General features: G+C 39.8%; 1 protein-coding gene across 2 annotated transcripts in view; it reads left to right on the forward strand.

Moving 5' to 3' along the window:
* csmd3b (CUB and Sushi multiple domains 3b) overlaps positions 1-19,388 on the forward strand; it is a 291,556-nt gene that overhangs the window by 139,387 nt on the left and 132,781 nt on the right. For both annotated transcript variants that reach the window (XM_089023141.1, XM_089023140.1), the window contains exons 6-7: positions 3,852-3,964; positions 13,891-13,968. In XM_089023141.1, the coding sequence (XP_088879267.1) occupies positions 3,852-3,964; positions 13,891-13,968 (191 nt within the window). The remainder of the gene's footprint in view (positions 1-3,851; positions 3,965-13,890; positions 13,969-19,388) is intronic.

Genomic DNA, 19,388 nt, shown 5'->3' on the forward strand with positions numbered 1-19,388 from the left:
CGGTTCAGCTGACCGGCGGACAACGCGGCCGGTCAGAAATGAATACGGACGCTCCACCAATTTATGAACGAGATACGTTCCGAATGCTCGTTCGTAGGCTGAATTTGTTCATAAACTGCTTCTGTGTTATATTTTATGTGGAATGTATGTTGTGTTCATAATTTGTAAAATCGCTTCAAATGAATGAAGATTCCACCGCGTATAGCTATATTTTACGTTTTAAAACTTGCACTGAATATACAGGAAGTCTTGTTTTTGAGTTGGTGATGACCTCACGTTACGTCACTAAAGGAACGCCCCTGACTAAAAAAAAAAAAAAAGGACACATTGTAGCAGTCCTTCCATCACGTCAATGCATTTTGCTGTACTTTGTTTGGTCTGAAAAATTTGTGGAGCACCAAGAAGAGGCAGAAGATGCCGAAAAATCTCCGTGTCAGGAATTAATCCTGACACACGACTTTGTCGCCGTCGTCTGCCTCTTTTTGGTGCTACATTTCCCGCCCCCAGATACCTCAAAATGGCACGGAATGAATTATTTAATCGATTGCAAACATGTATGCTTTCCTCTTCAGAACTATTCGATTCATATTCATAACTGGATGAGTAACAAGAAAGCAATTTCTCCTAATCTGAAGGCATTGTTTTGATGCTCCAGCAAGGCAAGACGTCTTGGGGTGACACCACGAACAAGGGGGCGGGACCTTCTGAAACTGACCACTTCCGGTTTCATTTTTTTGCAGTTTCAGCACATTTTAAGTCATTTTTATTGGTGTTTTGCATTTGACTAAAAATTTCATACTGCGTGTTTTGGGTATTTTAGATGCTATAAAAGGTTTTTCTGATGTCAGTTAGGAAACAAAAAAGTGATGTCAGTTGTCCTTTAAGGTTTATGTAAGGCTTGTATAAGTAACCTCTATTGGTTTGTACTGAAAAATAAACATTTAATGAAGTATATGCTCTATATACATGTATATGTACATGTAAAACTGGAGAGAATACTACATATGTGACTCCAACATATTGGTTTGTACCATTGTTCGTAACTCGAATGTTTGTAAGTAGGGGAGTTTCCGTAATTGAAGTTGTTTCTGATAAACTTAAGTCATTCACTGCCATTCACAAATGTATTCGGGGATTACAAATATGACGTTGAGCGCCATTCCCGAATTTGTTTGGTTTTTGGTTTTTCATGCTTGGGTGCTGATAAAGCGATGGCCATGGCCTCTGGCAATGTTTTTCCCTCCCACGAGGGGCCAGCATTTGCCTTTTCTCCATGTTAGCATTTTGTTCCAGCTTCAGCTTTTGTTAAAGTACTATATTAACCAATATATATGTATTGCTTTTTATTTTAGAAAACCACCCTCATTTCAATCTTATATAACTCCAGATCCATATAACTAAGGAATTAAACCTTTTTCTGATGAAAGAAGAGAGTCTAAGATTTCTACCGCTGTATTAAATGTTTATGTAATCCTAAAACGCAATATTCTGTGGCTCCTGCAATTCGAGTGAAAATGACAAAAACCCTGGCACACGAGTGGACACATTTTTGCATGTCATCTGGCAGTGAATCAGTTAAATTGTTTGTTCTCTTTGCTTACTTATGGAGCCTTTTTTTCCTTCCACCCCCCCCCCCCCCTCATTCGCCAGCTTGTTTTCAAGCCCCCGTTCCACTCTTATTATAATGTCACGCCGCAACTTTATGCACTCGAAACGATGAGTCGTCATTGCTGTCGATTTATGCTTTAATTCCTCTTTTAATATTACAAGGGCCAGAGAAGGAAAAAAATGCACACGGCACAACTTTTAATGACGCCGCTGCCAAAGTGAAGCGATGAGTTTTATTTTGAATCCAGACTCCATTTTTTTTCTTTCTTTTTTGGGCCACCCGTCACAATTATAACTCGAGACATGCAACGGGCGGTGGTTTTTAATCCATCACAAACAACGGTGGGCCCCCCGTGGAGTTTGGTTGCTTTGTCTGGTGTTTATTATAAATTCACAGCAGCAATATTTTACAGTCAATGCCTTAAAAAAAAGTACAAAGAAAACAGAGCTCACACACCGAAGCAGTTTGCATACTAATACACAATTAGTTCAAAGCCCGTGTGCCTTTGCAGCTTGCTTTGACAAATTTGAGTACATTTTGGCAGTGGTGAGCCGTCAGGGCCTGCAAGGGCTTCTCTGGTGGCCTAAAAATAAATGACTGACAAACTAATGTTATTTAATAATAATTCCAAATTGTCTTCTTGCTTCCTTTTATTGCGTTTTCCCCTGTTGTGCTGCTTCCAGATGTGTGTTTCTTCTTGCAGTTAACCAATCACATTTCAGCCTTCATTTGTTACCAGGGTCAGAAATCTAACAGAGCGCCTTCACAATCTGTTGTGCAGGCCCTGTAGCATCAAAAAAGTGTCGATGAAACTGTTCATTCAATCTGATTTCGAGTTGGCAACGCCACGCCTGCTGGACGTTGTTAGTTTTTGCTAACTATGAATGGCTCGTCACATAATTGGCTAGTCACTAGCCAATCATTGTATCACTAGCAGCTACTGATATGTGCATACTGGCTAGAGCTAGCACACTGTATATGAAGCGAGCTGCATAAGCAAATATATTATGTTGATTTAATAGCAGATTTGTCAGCCAACAATGGCTGAAGGAAAAGCCATTTTCAAGAAAAAAATCGACATAATTAAGACACTTTGTACAGCTCCAAATGCAGCAAAAATAGCAAATAATATTGCAATTTTCTGAGGTTATCATGAATCCACACATTCAAAGCAAAAATTCGAACAGTTTGTCAATATTTCTGTAATTTCTTCAAGTCCCAAGTTATTTCCTGGCTAACGGTATCCTCTAGTGGACGTGTAGTAAATGACATCACATTCGCAGTTGTCGATTGATTTAGAAGTAGCACTACTGAAGGCCTTGGGTTGAAATGCAGGACCCGCCACTGCGTTTTAATGTCCGCCGTACATTATTATTATCAATGCAAAAACTATTTTATCACTTCAGGATGTGTTGTAGGTCAACCGGGCAAGATTTGATGACTTACAAATTGCTCGAAACTCTGTCTCGGCATTGTCATTTGTTATTCTGAAGTGTACAAGTAAGAGCAACCTCCGCAAACAGATGCTAGCCACCGTTGCTTTTTGATACCGACGCGTAATGAAGGTTAAGTGCGGCTCAAAAGAAAGGTCGTCCACTTGTTATAGTACGAGCTAACAATGTCGAAGTCCATCACCACCCGCCGCTTGGAAAATTCACATTTCCCCGATGTTGATTCAACTGTCAATCACCTTTATTTATATGATGTGAGGTAGTTGCAGGCGTGGCGTTCGCCGGACCGTTCACGCCGCTCGCCGCGTTGGTATTTGCCCGGTCAAATCCTGCCAAGCGTGCAACCGGCTAAATCCCTGCAAGAACTGTGAACATAAATGATCATCAGCTCCTTCATTAAGTGCAATTGAGACAATCTGGTCATACTGCGTATAATCATCATCATAAATAATAATAATAATGATGGTAATCATAATAATCTGTTCCTTTCACGGCAGGCGAACCTCACAATCAGACTGTCAGGGCTCTCGATGTACTCCAATCTGGGATTTAACAGATTATGATGAAATCATGAGATGTTGAACCGGGGTGAAGCAGCATGTAGCTCATTATCTGATTTCATGTTAGACCAAGCAAAAACATTTATGAAAAGTGAAATGACATTTTTTTTTGTATTTTGTCATACGTATTCCTTTGGTTCCTGTCTTCAATTCCATGTTGTCCGATGTGGATGCCATTTTGTTTTTTTTCTGGCAAAAGTATCGAAACGTGTTTTTTGTTGTGTGTCGCAGGTTGTCGGGCAGCAATGTGCCTTCGCCCGTTGTCAGCAACAAGAACTGGCTGCGGCTGCATTTTGTCACCGACAACAACCACCGGTACCGTGGTTTTAGCGCACATTATCAAGGTGAGTGAGCACATTAGTATAAACACAATAATAATAATAATAATAATAATAATAAGAAGAAGAATAATACATTTCATTTATAAGCACTTTTCAAAACTCTCAAGGTCACTTTACAGTCACAGGATAAGCTTTTCTGTGGGTGAGTAGCGGTAGCCACCCGCGCCAGCATTCACTCAAGCCGGAAGTAACTCAAATAGATAGAAAGCCAGCTAGCTAGCGAATATATACAGTAATAATAATAATAATAGATTTCATTTATAAGCACCTTTCAAAACTCTCAACGTCACATGTATTTCAAAAAAGTTTTTTGGCTCAAAAGCTAGCTAAAATGGCTATCTAGTAAGCTAATTATTGTCAAGCTAGTAGTAGTTAACACCATGCATCCGTCTATCTAGTTAGTAAATGCATGGATTTGGGTGCGGACACAGGACAGAGCATTTTTCACCATATTTATATTATATTTTCACAATTTTTTAAATGGATTATTCCTACTTTTTTTCTTTAACCCATTCACTGCCAGACGATGTGCAAAGATGTGTTTCCTCCAGTGCCAGGGTTTTTGTCATTTTCACTCAAATTCCAGGACCCACATAATATTGAAATTTCGAACTACATATACATTCAATACAGCGTTAGAAACCTTAGACTCTCTCCTTTCATCAGAAAAAAGTGAATTCCTAAATTATACATATCTGGAGTTATCTGAGATTGAAATGTGGGGTGGCTGTACAAAAGGCCAATGCTGCTCCCTCGTGGGAGGGAAAACATTGCAAGAGGTCTGACCAGCGCTTTATTGACTGTCCAATAGCACCGACAGCTCCGCTGAAAAAAAGCAGGGCTGTGAAAATTCTGCTTATTACAGGTGCAAACAAAGTACAATCGCCCCAGAGCTCTCCCACGATGACCGTCAAAAACAGTGCTGACATTCGTCATTCCTCACAATCAAACAGAATATTGACTTTTAGGACTACATAAATATTTATTTCAGCGTATTAAACCTTCGCCACTCTTCTTTCATCAGAAAAAAATGAGTTAATTCCTAAATTATATCAGAATCAGAATCAGAATCATCTTTATTGCCAAGTATGTAGAACACACAAGGAATTTGTTTCCGGTAGAACACGCTGCACTAGTATCGTCGTCAAAAAAAAAAAACTGCTAAGTGGCACTATACAGTTCCATTTTGGCTACTGTTGAAAGAGTTCAAAGAGTTCAAAGAGTTCAAAGAGTTAATGGCTTGGGGGAAGAAGCTGTTTAAATGTCTGCTGGATTTGGTGCGCATGGATCGGTAGCGCCTGCCTGAGGGGAGCAGCTGGAAAAGGTGGTGGGCAGGGTGCGGAGGGTCCAGTAGGATTTTCCGCGCCCTAGTTTGGATTCTTGCAGTGTGCAAGTCCTCGAGAGTGAGTCTGGAGTTATCTGAGCTTGAAATGGGGGCGGCTGTACCAAATCTTATGCAATACAAAACATATTGATTTATATAGCACTTTAACAACAGCTGAAGCTGTAACAAACCGCTTACATGGAAAAAGGGAAATGCTACTTCCCTTGTGGAAGGGAAAAACATGACCAAAGGTTTGTTCAACGCTTTACCAACCCCCTAGCAAGAAAAACCAAAACTCCATGTCATGCCTTTAAATTCCGGAATACATTCGGAAATTGCAGTGAATGAGTTATTGTAGCCCAACTAGCCTACTGACCTAGATGATCAAAATGTTATGGTATTTTTTTTTATGTGTGCCCTATATTGACGAATGGACACCATTACTTTTCATACGTCAATTATTAATGTCCATTTGCGGCTTGGGTCGTAGCTAAAAGAATATTATTTTACACTCGTGTGTACTCAGATGGTTTCAATGTAAGGTAATTTATTAGCGTTTTTAATTGATCACGACTCCCTAATGTAGCCATCTGATATGGTTGGTTATTAACACACATGGCGCCTCTCGTAACTGTCACTTTATAATCAATATCGTTCAAAACGGGATACTGGGGAAGATTTTTGTAATTTATTGAGTTTATTTGAGTCATCTTTTGTCCGATTTTAATTTAGTTACAGTTTGCATGTTTTCGTCCCTCCCTCCTGATTGGCTGACTGAAAATCTGTCCGTCTCTCCTCGGGGTCGTCTTAATTGATCCTGATTGATGGCCTAATTCCGTTTTAAAAGGTTAATCAGGGTTGTTAATGAATGGTTGCGGTTGGAAATAGTTCCTTGATTAATCGGCCGCTAGTTTCCTAACGAGAGCTGTCAGTCATCCCCGCTACAAAAATGTTATGATTATTGACTATAAGGGTAACACCAAGAGCTGCCGGTTGCTGTTGCGCTTATACAATACATGATTGGCGTAATGAAAAATAATATACAATATTTTTTTTAAGAAAGGGGTGGTCAGCGTTAGCACATTTAAAGTTGTATGTCACACTATGTCACAACTCATTGACTGCCAGACGATGTGCAAAAATTTGTCCATTCCAGTGCCAGGGTTTTTGTCATTTTTACTCAAATTGCAGGACCCACAGAATATTGAGGTTTAGGACTACATAAAAAATCAATTTAGTGTAAGAAACCTTAGTCTCTCTTCTCTTATCAGAAAAAAAAAATGTTAATTCCTAAATGACATGGATTGGATTGGATATGCCTTTATTAGTCTCACAGTGGAGAATTTTACATTTCACAGCAGCAAAGTGATGAAAGGAATGAAAGTAGAAAAACGAAATACATGAGCTGCTGGAAAGGCAGCCACTCTCGCGGCGGGTCTGGAGTATTATGAGATTGAAATGAGGGCACCTGTCTAAAATACAATACAATTCATACAATTTGGGTTATATCGCACTTTAAAAACAGCTGAAGCTGGAACAGAGCGCTAACATGGACAATAAGCAAATGCTGCCCCCTCATGGAAGGGAAAAAATTGCCAGATATCTATCTGCCCAGCCCTTTTTTCGGCACCCGAACAAGAAAAAACAAAATCCGAAAAAAAATTGGGAATTCTGCTCTATGTCATACTTTCAATTCCTGAATAAATTTGTGAATGGCAGTGAATGAGTTAAGTATGAAACAACTTCAATTACAGAAACTCCCCTACTTACGAACATTCGAGTTACGAACATATTTTAACACGTGGTGCATTTTCTAACTATTTTCTCGAGCTTGTATTTTAAAATCTTTGTTTTACTCAGATAAGGAGCCGCGAGCAGTGGGCATACATGCTTGCGTAATGTCTTCTCATCAATTAAGCATCGGATGTGACAAGTCGACTAATGCTATTTTGAATTACGGGCCTTTGGCTCCAAGCTATTCGACACACTGGGGAGAAAAAGAATATCTCGCACCCCAACACGCACACATATGCTCATTAGACGATGGTAGACAACAGCGAGGCAAATATTAAGGCAAAGACAAGCCGGCCTGGCGGAATGTCATCGTTTCCCAACTCTTGTCTAATTCACCACTTTGCAATTTGGAGAGCAGAGATGCAATTAGACAGACGGAGACACCAGCCAATTGGCTGACCTCCTGCGGCTCAACCCGCGCGCAAACCCTCGTGCAAACCCTCACGCTGACAGTAACGCAAAAGAAAGTCTGACCATCGACTTGCCGGTGCCAACATCTCCCTGGTAGGTCTCGGAGTGAGCGACTTGGGAAAGTGACGCCTGCCTGCCAAATTACATTTGGTCACGTTGTCGCTCCTGGCAATAGAAAAAAAAAGAAAAGAAAATGCAATTGTTTTGATGCCATGTTGCTAAACTGAAATAGCCTCCACCATTTAGCACGGAGGGACCGAGGTGCGAGGCGCTGCAAATCTAAACAATACCCAAGTAACTGTGAACAATTCTATGATTGCGGTTATAATGTGATTTTTAACGCTTCATCATCATCATCATCATCATCATGTCATTTAGGAAGAATCAATTGAAAAATATGAAAATATAGTAAAATATGGGAAAAATGCCAAAATGCATTATATATATGCATATATATATATATATATATATATATATATATATATATATATATATATATATATATATATATATATATATATATATACAGTAAAGTCTCGTTATATCGATATCGGATATATCGATAGTCCCGGTTATATCGATACTATTTCTATGCACGCACGGAGAAAATTACATGCAAACAGGGTCGATAGTCCCGGTTATATCGATATTTTTTCGGACTCCCTTGAATATCGATATAACGAGACTTTACTGTATATATATGCACCAATGTGCATTTATTGCATTGTATTTTGGACAGCCACCTTCATTTCAAACTCAGATAACTCCAGACAACTATAATTTAGGAATTAATTCTTTTTTTTTTTTTGAAAGACGAGACTCTTAAGGTTTCTTACGCTGCATTGAATGTTTATGTAGTTCTAAAATGCAATATTTTGTGGGTCCTGTAATTTGAGTGACAACGACAAAAACCCTGGCACTGGACTTGACACATTTTTGCACATCGGTTGGCAGTTAATGCGTTAAAATACAAGCTCTAAAAAATATTTAGAAAAAGGCACTACGAGCAAAAATAATATTGATTAAATGTGTTCTTAAGATGATGATATAATATATGTCATTTTTTTTTCTTCCTGTGACGAATAAGTCAATAACCCCGGGGATCACGCAGTGCACCTTGCCCAGCCGCCATTCCATCACAAATAGATTGATGTACTCTTAGGCCTTGGCCTTGTCAATTACTATTCCATCAATAAGGCTTTAAATCCCTTTGAATAATCGCCTCCGTTCAGACTGCCTTAATAATGTATTGCGCGGGGGGGGGGGGTCCTTGACACGCATGTCACATGCTAGGGAAGGCGCGGGGGCGTGGGACAAGTTACATGTGAAGCTTGGACGTCCTTTGGCTCCGGGGTGCTCGTGTGTCATGGGGGAGAAATGAAAGTCATGGGCATTAATTTTATATTTTTGTTTTTTTAAACTATTATTAACAGAGACATATATTTCAGGAAAATTAAACCACTGAAAATTAATCGTATATTAATTCCATTTGATTATGATGAAAAGGTTTCTTCAGCCGTCATATACTTCTTTGAAGGTGTCGGACGTTTCGCTTCTCATCCAAGAGGCTTCTTGAGTGAACTAAAATTTTGCTGGTAGCTCTGGCCCTATATACAGTAAAGTCTCGTTATATCGATATTCAAGGGAGTCCGAAAAAATATCGATATAACCGGGACTATCGATATATCCGACCCTGTTTGCATGTAATTTTCTCCGTGCGTGCATAGAAATAGTATCGATATAACCGGGACTATCGATATATCCGATATCGATATAACGAGACTTTACTGTATATATATATCCCTAGATCCATTTCATTATATTTTGACAGTCGTATTCGTAAATAATATACTGATGAGTGCAATCAAGACAGGTTTATTCGTGGTGTAGAATAGAGACACTCCCCAACTTACGAACAAGATGTGTTCCGAATGATCGTTCGTAAAGTGAATTTGTTCATAAGTTGCTTCAGTGCTATATTTGTATGGGATGTATGTTGAAGGCTGATATCGGTATTTTTAAGGCTTGTATAAGTAACCTGTATTGGTTTATACTGAAAATAAACATTTCATAAAATATATGCGCTACAAAAATATGTTCATGTACAACTGGACAGAATACTACATGTATTACGACAAAAATGTTTGTATGTACCATTGTTCATAACTCAAATGTTTCTAAGTAGGGGAGCGTCTGTAGACCGTTTTGAGTGTTTCACCGATATGAATTCAAAGACCTTTAATGAGGGTAATTCCTTACTTATTGTTGTTTTTAAAACAATGATTGTTACCTTGCTCCGATGCTCGTTTATTACCATTCCAAGCCTCGGGGCAATTACACGCAAGGAAAAGAAAGGGGAAAAAATGCTATTAAGCCTGGATTAATTACATCGCAGGTTTGATCTTTTATTCATGGACGGATCACATCCAAGCGAACGCACCATCGACTGGGTATGAAGATGCGTTATGCGTAGGCTGCGGCGGCGTATGGCGGCTGCGGCTCTACTCATTCCCACCAGTAAAGGGAATAAAGGGACATGAATTCCATTAAAGGACAACCAACACCATTTTTTTGTTTCCTAACTGACATCAGAAAAACGTTTTATAGCATCTAAAAAATCCAAAACACACAGGCTGATATTTTTAGTCAAATGCAAAACAATAAAAAACAATAAAAATGACTTTAAGTGTCCCAAAACTGCCACAAAATGAGCTCAGAACTGGCTGAAAATTCAAAAAGTCCCGCCCCCTTGTTCGTGACGTCACGCCAGGAAACTCTTTCACAAACTGCCTTGCCCCAGAATCAAAACAATGGCTTCAGAGACTTCAGATTCGGAGAAGATACTTTCTTGTTACTCATTCAGTTATGAATATGATTCAAATAGTTCTGAAGAGGAAAGCATAAATGTTTGCAATTGATTAAAGAAGTCCTTCCGTATCAATTCAAGCCGCCTGGACTCCAATGTAGCGCCCAGAAAATGCCCAAGATGGCGCACAAGCTCCGTTGGAAATGGGCTGATTTGTCCGCTGGGAATTTGCCTCAACTTACACCTTCTTTATGCGTGCCGCGATCAACACTGTGTTTTCAGACGAAAAAAAGTACCCAAAATGCATTGTGTGTGGCTTTCTCGGTCAGGGGCGTTCCAAATGTGACGTCACTTCGGGCATCGTCATCAACTCGAAATCAAAACTTCCTGAATATTCAGCGTGAGTCTTAAAAGGTAAAATATGGCTATATGCGGTGACATCTATGTAAAATGCGCTTAGTAGAAGTCATTTGAAGTGATTTTACAAATTATGGACGCAACTTGTCCGTAGGTGTCGGTTGTCCTATAAAGCCAGAATAGCAGCAGCATGCTGGAAGTTGTCAGCAAGCTACGTAATCATAAATGGTGACACAAATTTTACAGTTCAGGTATCCCATGGAGCAAATAGGTGAGTCACACATGTCAGGGGAGCTCGTAGAAGGGTCGAGGAATTGCTGATTGTATGCGCAATGCGTTGGACAATCTCATGTGGATGGATGCGTGGCTTGGGAACGAAGCGGATTTTTGCGGGATTGGAGATGTGATACAGTCTCTAATTGTCAATGGCTGCGACAGCTTCGCGTTTGCTTTCAACATTTAGCTTGTAACAAACGTGCACATTTCTCCGTGACGTCCTTAATCCACCTGTGGATCAGGGACGCTATGATCATCTCCTCTTTCATCCTGAACTGCTTCATACAACAAAGTGGGTGCAGAAAGCGCTAAAGACTGACTGACTGTCTGTGACTTCTGTGTTGTGTCACATTATTGAGTCGTGAATAAACTTTGAAAACAAAACATCATTTGCACCAGTGGATCAGGGATGTCGGGGGTGAAATGTGCACGTCTGCTACAAGCTAACTGTTGAAAGCAAACACGAAGCTGTAGCATCCATTGATGAAAAGAGACTGTCTCACATCGCCTGTCCTGCCACGTGAATCCGCTTCAATTCTAAGCTGCGACATTTCCACAACCGCTTCGACGCTCTGCGCTGACGCTCGGTACATTGATTGTTTCAATGATTGTTTGTTTGTACTTCGCAGGCCAATTTTGCTAACCTCAAATGGCCACATTCAAATATTGACAAAGCCCAAACCTTGAGTCAAATTTTCAATATTTGTGTGTCAGCCTAAATAAGATCCTCCGAGAATGCCATGATTTAACCATAAAAGCCATTTGTTGTGAAAATGTGTCCTTCCTCGATATCAAAACAGTTCGACCCCCACCGCCTCGGGGGGTGTCTGCTTGCGATTACGCTTTTGTAACATGTTCTATTCATAAGAATCCAACCTCGATTGTCCTCCGAAAGCGGCGAGCTAATAAACAGCTTCTTTGCTAAAAGTGTCTGGACGAGCCTTGCGTAAAACGCCGATGTTCTTTCCTCGCATTCGATCCAGTCAGGTTTATAGCTGTTGTTTTTTGACCTTTTAACCTTGTCCTTGGAAATCTTCAATGTTCAAATACAGCGGTTTTTTATTTCGTTTTGTCAATGGCGGGCCCTGTGTGTCAACTCTAGGCCTTCAGTAGTGCTACGTCTTAATCATATGCCTGGAAATAACTTTTGACTTGAAGAAACTTAAATGCTGTCATTATAATGTTCCGATTTTTACTATGAACGCATGGATTCATAATAACCGCATAAAATTGCAATATGATTTGATATTTTTTGCTAGCTTCGGAGCTGTCCTTTCTTAATGATGTCCATCTATTCTGGAAAAGTCCGTCTTGAAAATGGCTTTTACAGAATATCTTCAACCAAATCCATTTCTTCTCCTACTTCAGTTGTTTGTTGACAAAACCGCGATTAAATCAACAAAACTATATAATTGCTTATGCAACTCGCTACAGATACAGTGTGCTAGCTCTAGCCAGTATACTATTATGACTTACTGTCAGAGACCTTCAATCGGACACTGTGGACAAAGACTCAAACCCAGAAAGATTGTGTTTACTGCCGGCAGGAGATGCAGCAATTCATGACAGACGCCTGAATTCTGCAGCCCTCTGCCAAGCTATTTATTGAGAGTATATGCAAATTTAAGTGATACATTGGTAAAACATAGTTTTCTTGATTAGAATACCACACCTCTTGAGTTCTAAGCACGTACAGTTGCAAGCAATAAAACATATATTTTAATTGGTTGTCTTTTCCACGAACTGATAAATTTGTAACCCGGCTAATGAGCTCTTCCTGTGTAGGAGTTTCATGTCGTAAATTACTCCTGTGATAAGGAGTTTCCCAAGTCCTAAATTCTGTCCAAGGCCAGATCTCCTAGATGAAGATGACAGTTTAACAAACTGTGTCTGTTGACCTCAGATTGACCCCAGGTTGTCTGTGCTTTAATTGTGTATTCGAGTCACACATGTCCACTAAGCATAGAACAGCATGAAAGTTGTAAAGATGATAACTTCTTATTTCACATCACTTATGGCTAGTAACTAGCCAATCATAATTTATGAAAACTGATGTTTCCAGCGCCTTCAAGCAGGCCTTAATAGGTTCAAGGAAAAGTATCATTGACACTTGTTTTATTCTCCAGGGCCAGCAGAACTGATTGTGAAGGCCTCCCTGGTAACAAATGATGGCTGAAATGTGATTGGTTAAATACTTATTTAGGAAGATACACATCTGGAATGGAAAAAAATGGAACTGTATAGTGCCACTTAGCAGTTTTTCTTTTTTTTTTTTGATGACGATACTAGTGCACCGTGTTCTACCGGAAACAAATTCCTTGTGTGTTCTACATACTTGGCAATAAAGATGATTCTGATTCTGATTCTGATTCTGATCTGGAAGCAGCACAACAGTGGAAAGTAATGAAAGGAAGCTGAAAGACAATTTGGAATTATTTAATAAGAATTCATGGACAAATTATAATTCACATTAGTCTGTGATTCATATATTTTTAGGCCATCAGAGAAGGCCTTGCAGGCCCTGTCGCCCCACTACAAATTTGTGTTACATCTTTTACCGTCAGGTATGCGCATGATTGACTGGGCCAAGAATGACGAAGGGTTAACGTTGTATTTCTTTTTCTATTTCTTTATTTTTTTACTCACTTCATCAAATGTTTGCAATTGGAGCCAACCCAGCACAACCGCCAATTTTCTCTACCTGCTTTTGTTGTTCCGAGAGTGTGGCGACAGGACAGGCTGACCTTAAAATTGATGTTTATTTTTCCATCTTCTGCCGCTATTCACCGCTCTCAGCTTTGCGAGTGGCCAAGAACTCCCCCCTGCCCACATCATGCCCCCCCCCCCCCCATTATTCCTCGCTTGTCTCTTGCTTTATGATTATGATTCTTATTGGTGCCTCTTTATCCAGTCTGTTCTGATTTCTTTCTTCTGTTCTCTGTGTTTTGTTCTCTTCCGCAGTGAAGCGCTCAGTTGATTTTAAGTCGCGGGGCGTTAAATTGTTCCCTGGCAAAGACACCGGCGGCAAGTTTTCACTCTGTGAGTTCCCATCTTAATGTCAATGTGGCTAATGAACTAACGTGTGCTGATAGCCTCACTTTTTTTCAGGTCTCTTTTTTTACTTTTGCCTGCTATTTGCCTCTTTTGAAAAAAAGGAGAAAAAAACACATTTTCAACACTTTAATGCCTCAGATCAATCCAATTTATTGCGGCTTATCTGAAGCACAAACGTTTTGAAAATCCTTTGGTGACTTATTTTTCCTGAAATAGTGTTTTGATCCTTGTGTACAGAATTTAGATGAGTGTGTCTCAATTTATGCATGTTTTCTTCTCACTGTGAGCATGATCGATTTTCCCCCTCCACTCATTCAAGGCTTTTTTGGCTTTTTTTTTTAATATATTTATTTATTTTACTTGCTCTCATGCTCTCATGCTCTTTGCCCACTTCGTCCTTGATTGCGTCACCTTTGTTCCCAAGTGATGACTGACAGTGTCTTAATAATTGACCTTAATAATTGACCTTTATTACTCACTTGAAAATGAAAAATCGGGAAATTAGCATGTACCGCTACTCGATGCAACATACACAACAGACGCAAAATAGACATCCATCCATGATATTTCTACTCATTTCAAACAAGAAACAAATAAAGAAAGAAACTAATAACACTTTTTAAAAATAATAAAATACAAATATAAGAATAATAAGACCGATGTACTAAGTTTATCCTGTCTACTTGATATTGGATTGGATTGGATTGGATATGCCTTTATTAGTCTCACAGTGGAGAAATTTACATTTCACAGCAGCAAAGTGATGAAAGGATAAGGATATCTAATTTAAAGCAGATTCTTTAGTTACAGACAGTGTATTATAGGTGTTCAAATACCTGACATGTTTCGGCGTATACTTCCGCCTTCGTCAGAGTGTCCGATATTTATGCATTCCGTTGTATTTTGGACACTGACGAAGGCGGAAGTATATGCCGAAACATGTCAGGTATTTGAACACCTATAATACACTGTCTGTAAGTAAAGAATCTGCTTTAAATAAGAATAATAAGCATAAAATATAATAAGAATAATAACTCATTCACTGCCATTAACAAATTTATTCGGGAATTGAAAATATGACGTAGAGCACCTTTCCCGAAAGTGTTTGGGTTTAGTTTTTTCATGCTTGGGTGCCGATAAAGCGCTGGCCATGGCCTCTGGCAATGTTTTTTTTTTTCTTTTCCACAAGGAGGCAGTATTTCCCTTTTGTCCATGTTAGCGCTTTTGTTCCAGCTTCAGCTGTTGTTGAAATGCTCTATAAACCAATATTTATGCATTCTATTGTATTTTGCACGGCTGCCGTCATTTCAAGCTCATATAACTGAAGACCTATATAATTTAGGAATTAATTTGTTTTTTTTATGATGAAAGAAGAGAGTCTAAGGCAGGGGTGTCAAAGTCATTTTTGCTACGGGCCACATTGTAGTTATGGTTTCCTCTCGAGGGCCGTTATGAATTTGGGGAACCCATTAGAATGTTTAAATCCCTTCAAATATTACATATGGAGCACACAGCAAATTAATGAATAACTCGTTTTCAAATCTGAAGTCAAGAATAATGACTTTTATCGTGGTTGACATCCAAAAATATGAAATTTTGGCTCAGATTTTAGCAATCATTATGGAGTTTAACAAGTTTGATTTGCTTTCGCGGGCCGAAAAAAATGATGTAGTGGGCCGGATTTGGCCCGCGGGCTTTGACTTTGACACCTGTGATCTAAGGTATCTTACGCGGCATTGAATGTTTATGTAGTCCTAAAACTCAATATTCTGCGGGTCCTGGAATTCATGTGACAATGACAAAACCCCTGGCACTGGAGTGGGTACAGTACATTTTTGCACGTCTGGCAGTGAATGAGATAATAATAATAATAATAATAATAATAATAATAATAATAATGATAAAAGCTTTTGGATCAACGTAATTTCCAGTTTGTCCTAAATGTTGACTCCTCCATTTAAATAATTAACCCGCCCACCGGTCAGGTTAATTATATAGCGAGGTTCGCCCTGGTAATGATCACATTGTGAGCCGCTAATGGGTCACAAGCCATTTAATCATGGCCAATAAAGTAAAAAATGGATACTTTGATAGCGTTCCGTGCGTGGGGGCGGTGGGCACATGGGCACTTAAAAGTGATGTTTTTTCTTCTTCTACTTCACAATGTCATCGAATCTGTCAGTGACTGCTATCATTGCGCATTTTTCACCCGAGTGCTATTGCGCGCCATTTTTCCACCCCCCCTGCTCTTTTGAAACACATTTTTGCATGTCACCATGACAACGTGCTTTCACTTCATCTGCGCTTGGTCTGTGTTCAGCAGTCATGCGTGGACCGTGACAACGAACGACACATTTCCGTAGACGTGCTCATCATTCCAGATGCTTAAATACGAGAGGATGCTAACAAGCGTCTTGCTTTGCCAGCCCTCTTTCGCCTAATTGGATTCAGGGAACCATCATGATCTATTTAGGAAACCAAAGTTTTTTTTTTTACAATACCGTCATTAGAGGGAAATATGTTCAGGAGTGAACTTAAAGAAATAAACATAGACCTAACGCTCCTTTCTTCTTATCGCGGGCTCCTCAAGCCATGCATCCATCCAGCCGCAGACACAATAATGGCCTATTGTAATTCATCTTAAGTACAATACAATACATTGCAATGCAATACAGTACAGTACAATACATTTTGATTCATATAGCGCTTTAAGTCGGTAAAAAAATAAAAATAAAAATGGAGATTGTAAATACTAAAAAAAATGACTATCAAGTTCGCAGGGACAATGCTAGTGGGCCTCAATCTTCAGAACATCTGCTCCTAAAAGCGAGCAACCACTCATTTGACGACAGTGAGGTTAAAATCTTAGCTAAAGAAAATAGATGGTTTGAAAGGGGAGTAAAGGAAGCCATTTTTGTAAAACAGCAAAACCCTTTACTCAATCGCCATGCTGGTTTGAGGTTTAATGTAGACCATGGGTCTTTACCACGTAGGCTTAGTCATGCCAATGAGGTGATACCGGAGGTAATGGGGCAATCAGAGCCAGGCATAGGCAGTAATAAGATTAGCTTCAGGGAGTAGTCTACTGATCCCTCAACCTTTGAGCAGGGACCTATCAGACTAAAGGTCTGGCACTGCTACCTCTGTCCATTATATATATATATATATATATATATATATATATATATATATATATATATATATATATATATATATATATATATATATATATATATATAAAGGGCCAGACATCTGTGGTAGCTTTCAGTCGTACAGGTGTGGGCCATCGATGAAAAGGTTTCTTCAGCCTTAATCTGTACTTCTTTGAACGTGTCGGACGTTTCGCTTCTTATCCAAGAGGCTTCGTCAGTAAACTAAAGTCTTATACTGGTAAACAAATTCTCAAAAAAAGACTTCATCAACATTGCAGGGATAATACTAGTGGGCCTCAATCGGTAGTACATATGCACCTAAAAGCTAGCAACCACTCATTTGACGACAATGAGGTTAAAATCTTAGCGAAAGAACATAGATTGTTTGAAAGGGGAGTAAAATAAGCTATTTTCATAAAACAGCTAAATCCCTTGCTAAATCGGCATGGTGGGGGTGAGGTTCAATTTGGATCGTTCGTACAATAGACTTCTTAGGCAACATAGGCTTAGTTATGCTAATGAGGTGATACCAGGGCAAATGGGGCATTCAGGCCAGTCGTAGACCTCATACTCAGGCCACCTTGAAAGAAGTACAGATGACGGCTGAAGAATCCTTTTCATAAAGAGCCACAGTTACCAGCACAACTTTAGTTCACTGAGAAACCATTTCGGATGAGGGGCTGAAGAAACCTTTTCCTCGATAACAACAGCTGAAGCTGCAACAAAGCGCTTAACATGGTCAGGTATCATATCTAACAAATAAAGCAGTGAAAGCGGAGTTCGAAACAAAGTTGCCCAGTTGCACTTCGACAGATGGCGCTTCCGCGATTGGTTCCAATGTTAATGTTCTCCTTTCTGACTAGTTTCCCAACCAAAGTGAGTGTACACGCGTGTCGGACGTCACCCGGCGCGTTTACGTTGGCGGCGTTCGTGTGCCTACAAGTCGGTCCCTCGGGGGAGGCACCGTTCGATTAGTCCAGATGGTCAAATTAGTCGCTTCAGCAAAGCACCAAACTGGCCCGTTGGCAAAACAACAAACACGTTCATCCGCCGCCACCTGCTAAATTGACGCCGAAGCGTTTGTTTGCCGTCCATGACGCCTCGGACAGAAACTGAAAACAGAAATGGCTGCTTGTCACGGTCACGTCAACGCCTAAGTATTTGGAACATAGACCACGTGTAAGCCAAATTAGCAAAGCCGTCACTGTGCTAACACAACAGTGCATCTGATTGGAATGTTCTTAGTACGGCGGAGAATTAGCCAAAAGCGACCTTTCACACAGACATAGACGCTGGATTCGCTTTAACAGAGCCCGTGCGTTTTCAAGTTTTGGCTAGCAAAGTTGCTTCCAGCGTTTCGTCCCAAAGCCACATGGTACAAGAGGACAAACCAGACCGATTCGGATGAGGAACCAGATTCCGTGAATAATAATCTTTGGGATTATATCAGTGTCTGAAACTCATGACAAAAAGTTAGCGGACACCCGGGGGGACAACTATGAAAAGTTGCCTGCCCCGCCATAAAGTTGCCTGCCCTATTTTTCACAACTTGAAACACAATAAGATGACTAATCGCAAAAGAAAAACCATTGTTGCCAAGTATAAAGGATTTTTTTTAATTACGAAAGTACCTACCACAAATGCTTAATTTATGGTAAATATCCCTTGCTAAAGAGTTTGGCGTCATGGTGCACAATGCAATGTTTGCGTTGCGTTGTCTGCTCAAAGCCACGTAGCATCCTCTTTTTAAGCGGCTTTCAAAACTCTCAAGTACACTTTTCAGTCACGGTATAGTCCGAAGCACGAAACAGGCTTCTGATTGGCAACCGTACTGAATATGCAAATTACCAAACGAACGTTCGTTTGCCGTTCATGCTTTGGACTATACCGTGACTGAAAAGTGTACTTGAAAGTTTTGGCAATTTGCATACTCGGCACGGCAGCCAATCAGAAGCCTCTTTCATGCTTCGGACTATACCGTGACTGAAAAGTGTACTTGAAAGTTTTGAAAGCTTAGAAAAAGGAAGCTACGTTGCTTGTAGCGTTTGTTCTATTGAATAAAACAAACGTTTGATTTGATTTTTTTTTTTTTTTTTTCTTGAAGAAGTTGTCAGCCTCCCGGGCCAAGACGTTTTGAAAGTTGTATGCCTGACTTAAAAGTTGTACGTCCCGGGTCTCCGGGCAGACGTTATTTCAAACACTGATTATATAATACAATGCATAACACCATGACTAATTTATCTTCATTTCAAT

The sequence above is a fragment of the Hippocampus bargibanti genome, linkage group LG20, assembly GCF_051943395.1.
Source record: "Hippocampus bargibanti isolate YZ-2025 linkage group LG20, ASM5194339v1, whole genome shotgun sequence".
NCBI classification, from domain to species: Eukaryota; Metazoa; Chordata; class Actinopteri; order Syngnathiformes; family Syngnathidae; genus Hippocampus; species Hippocampus bargibanti.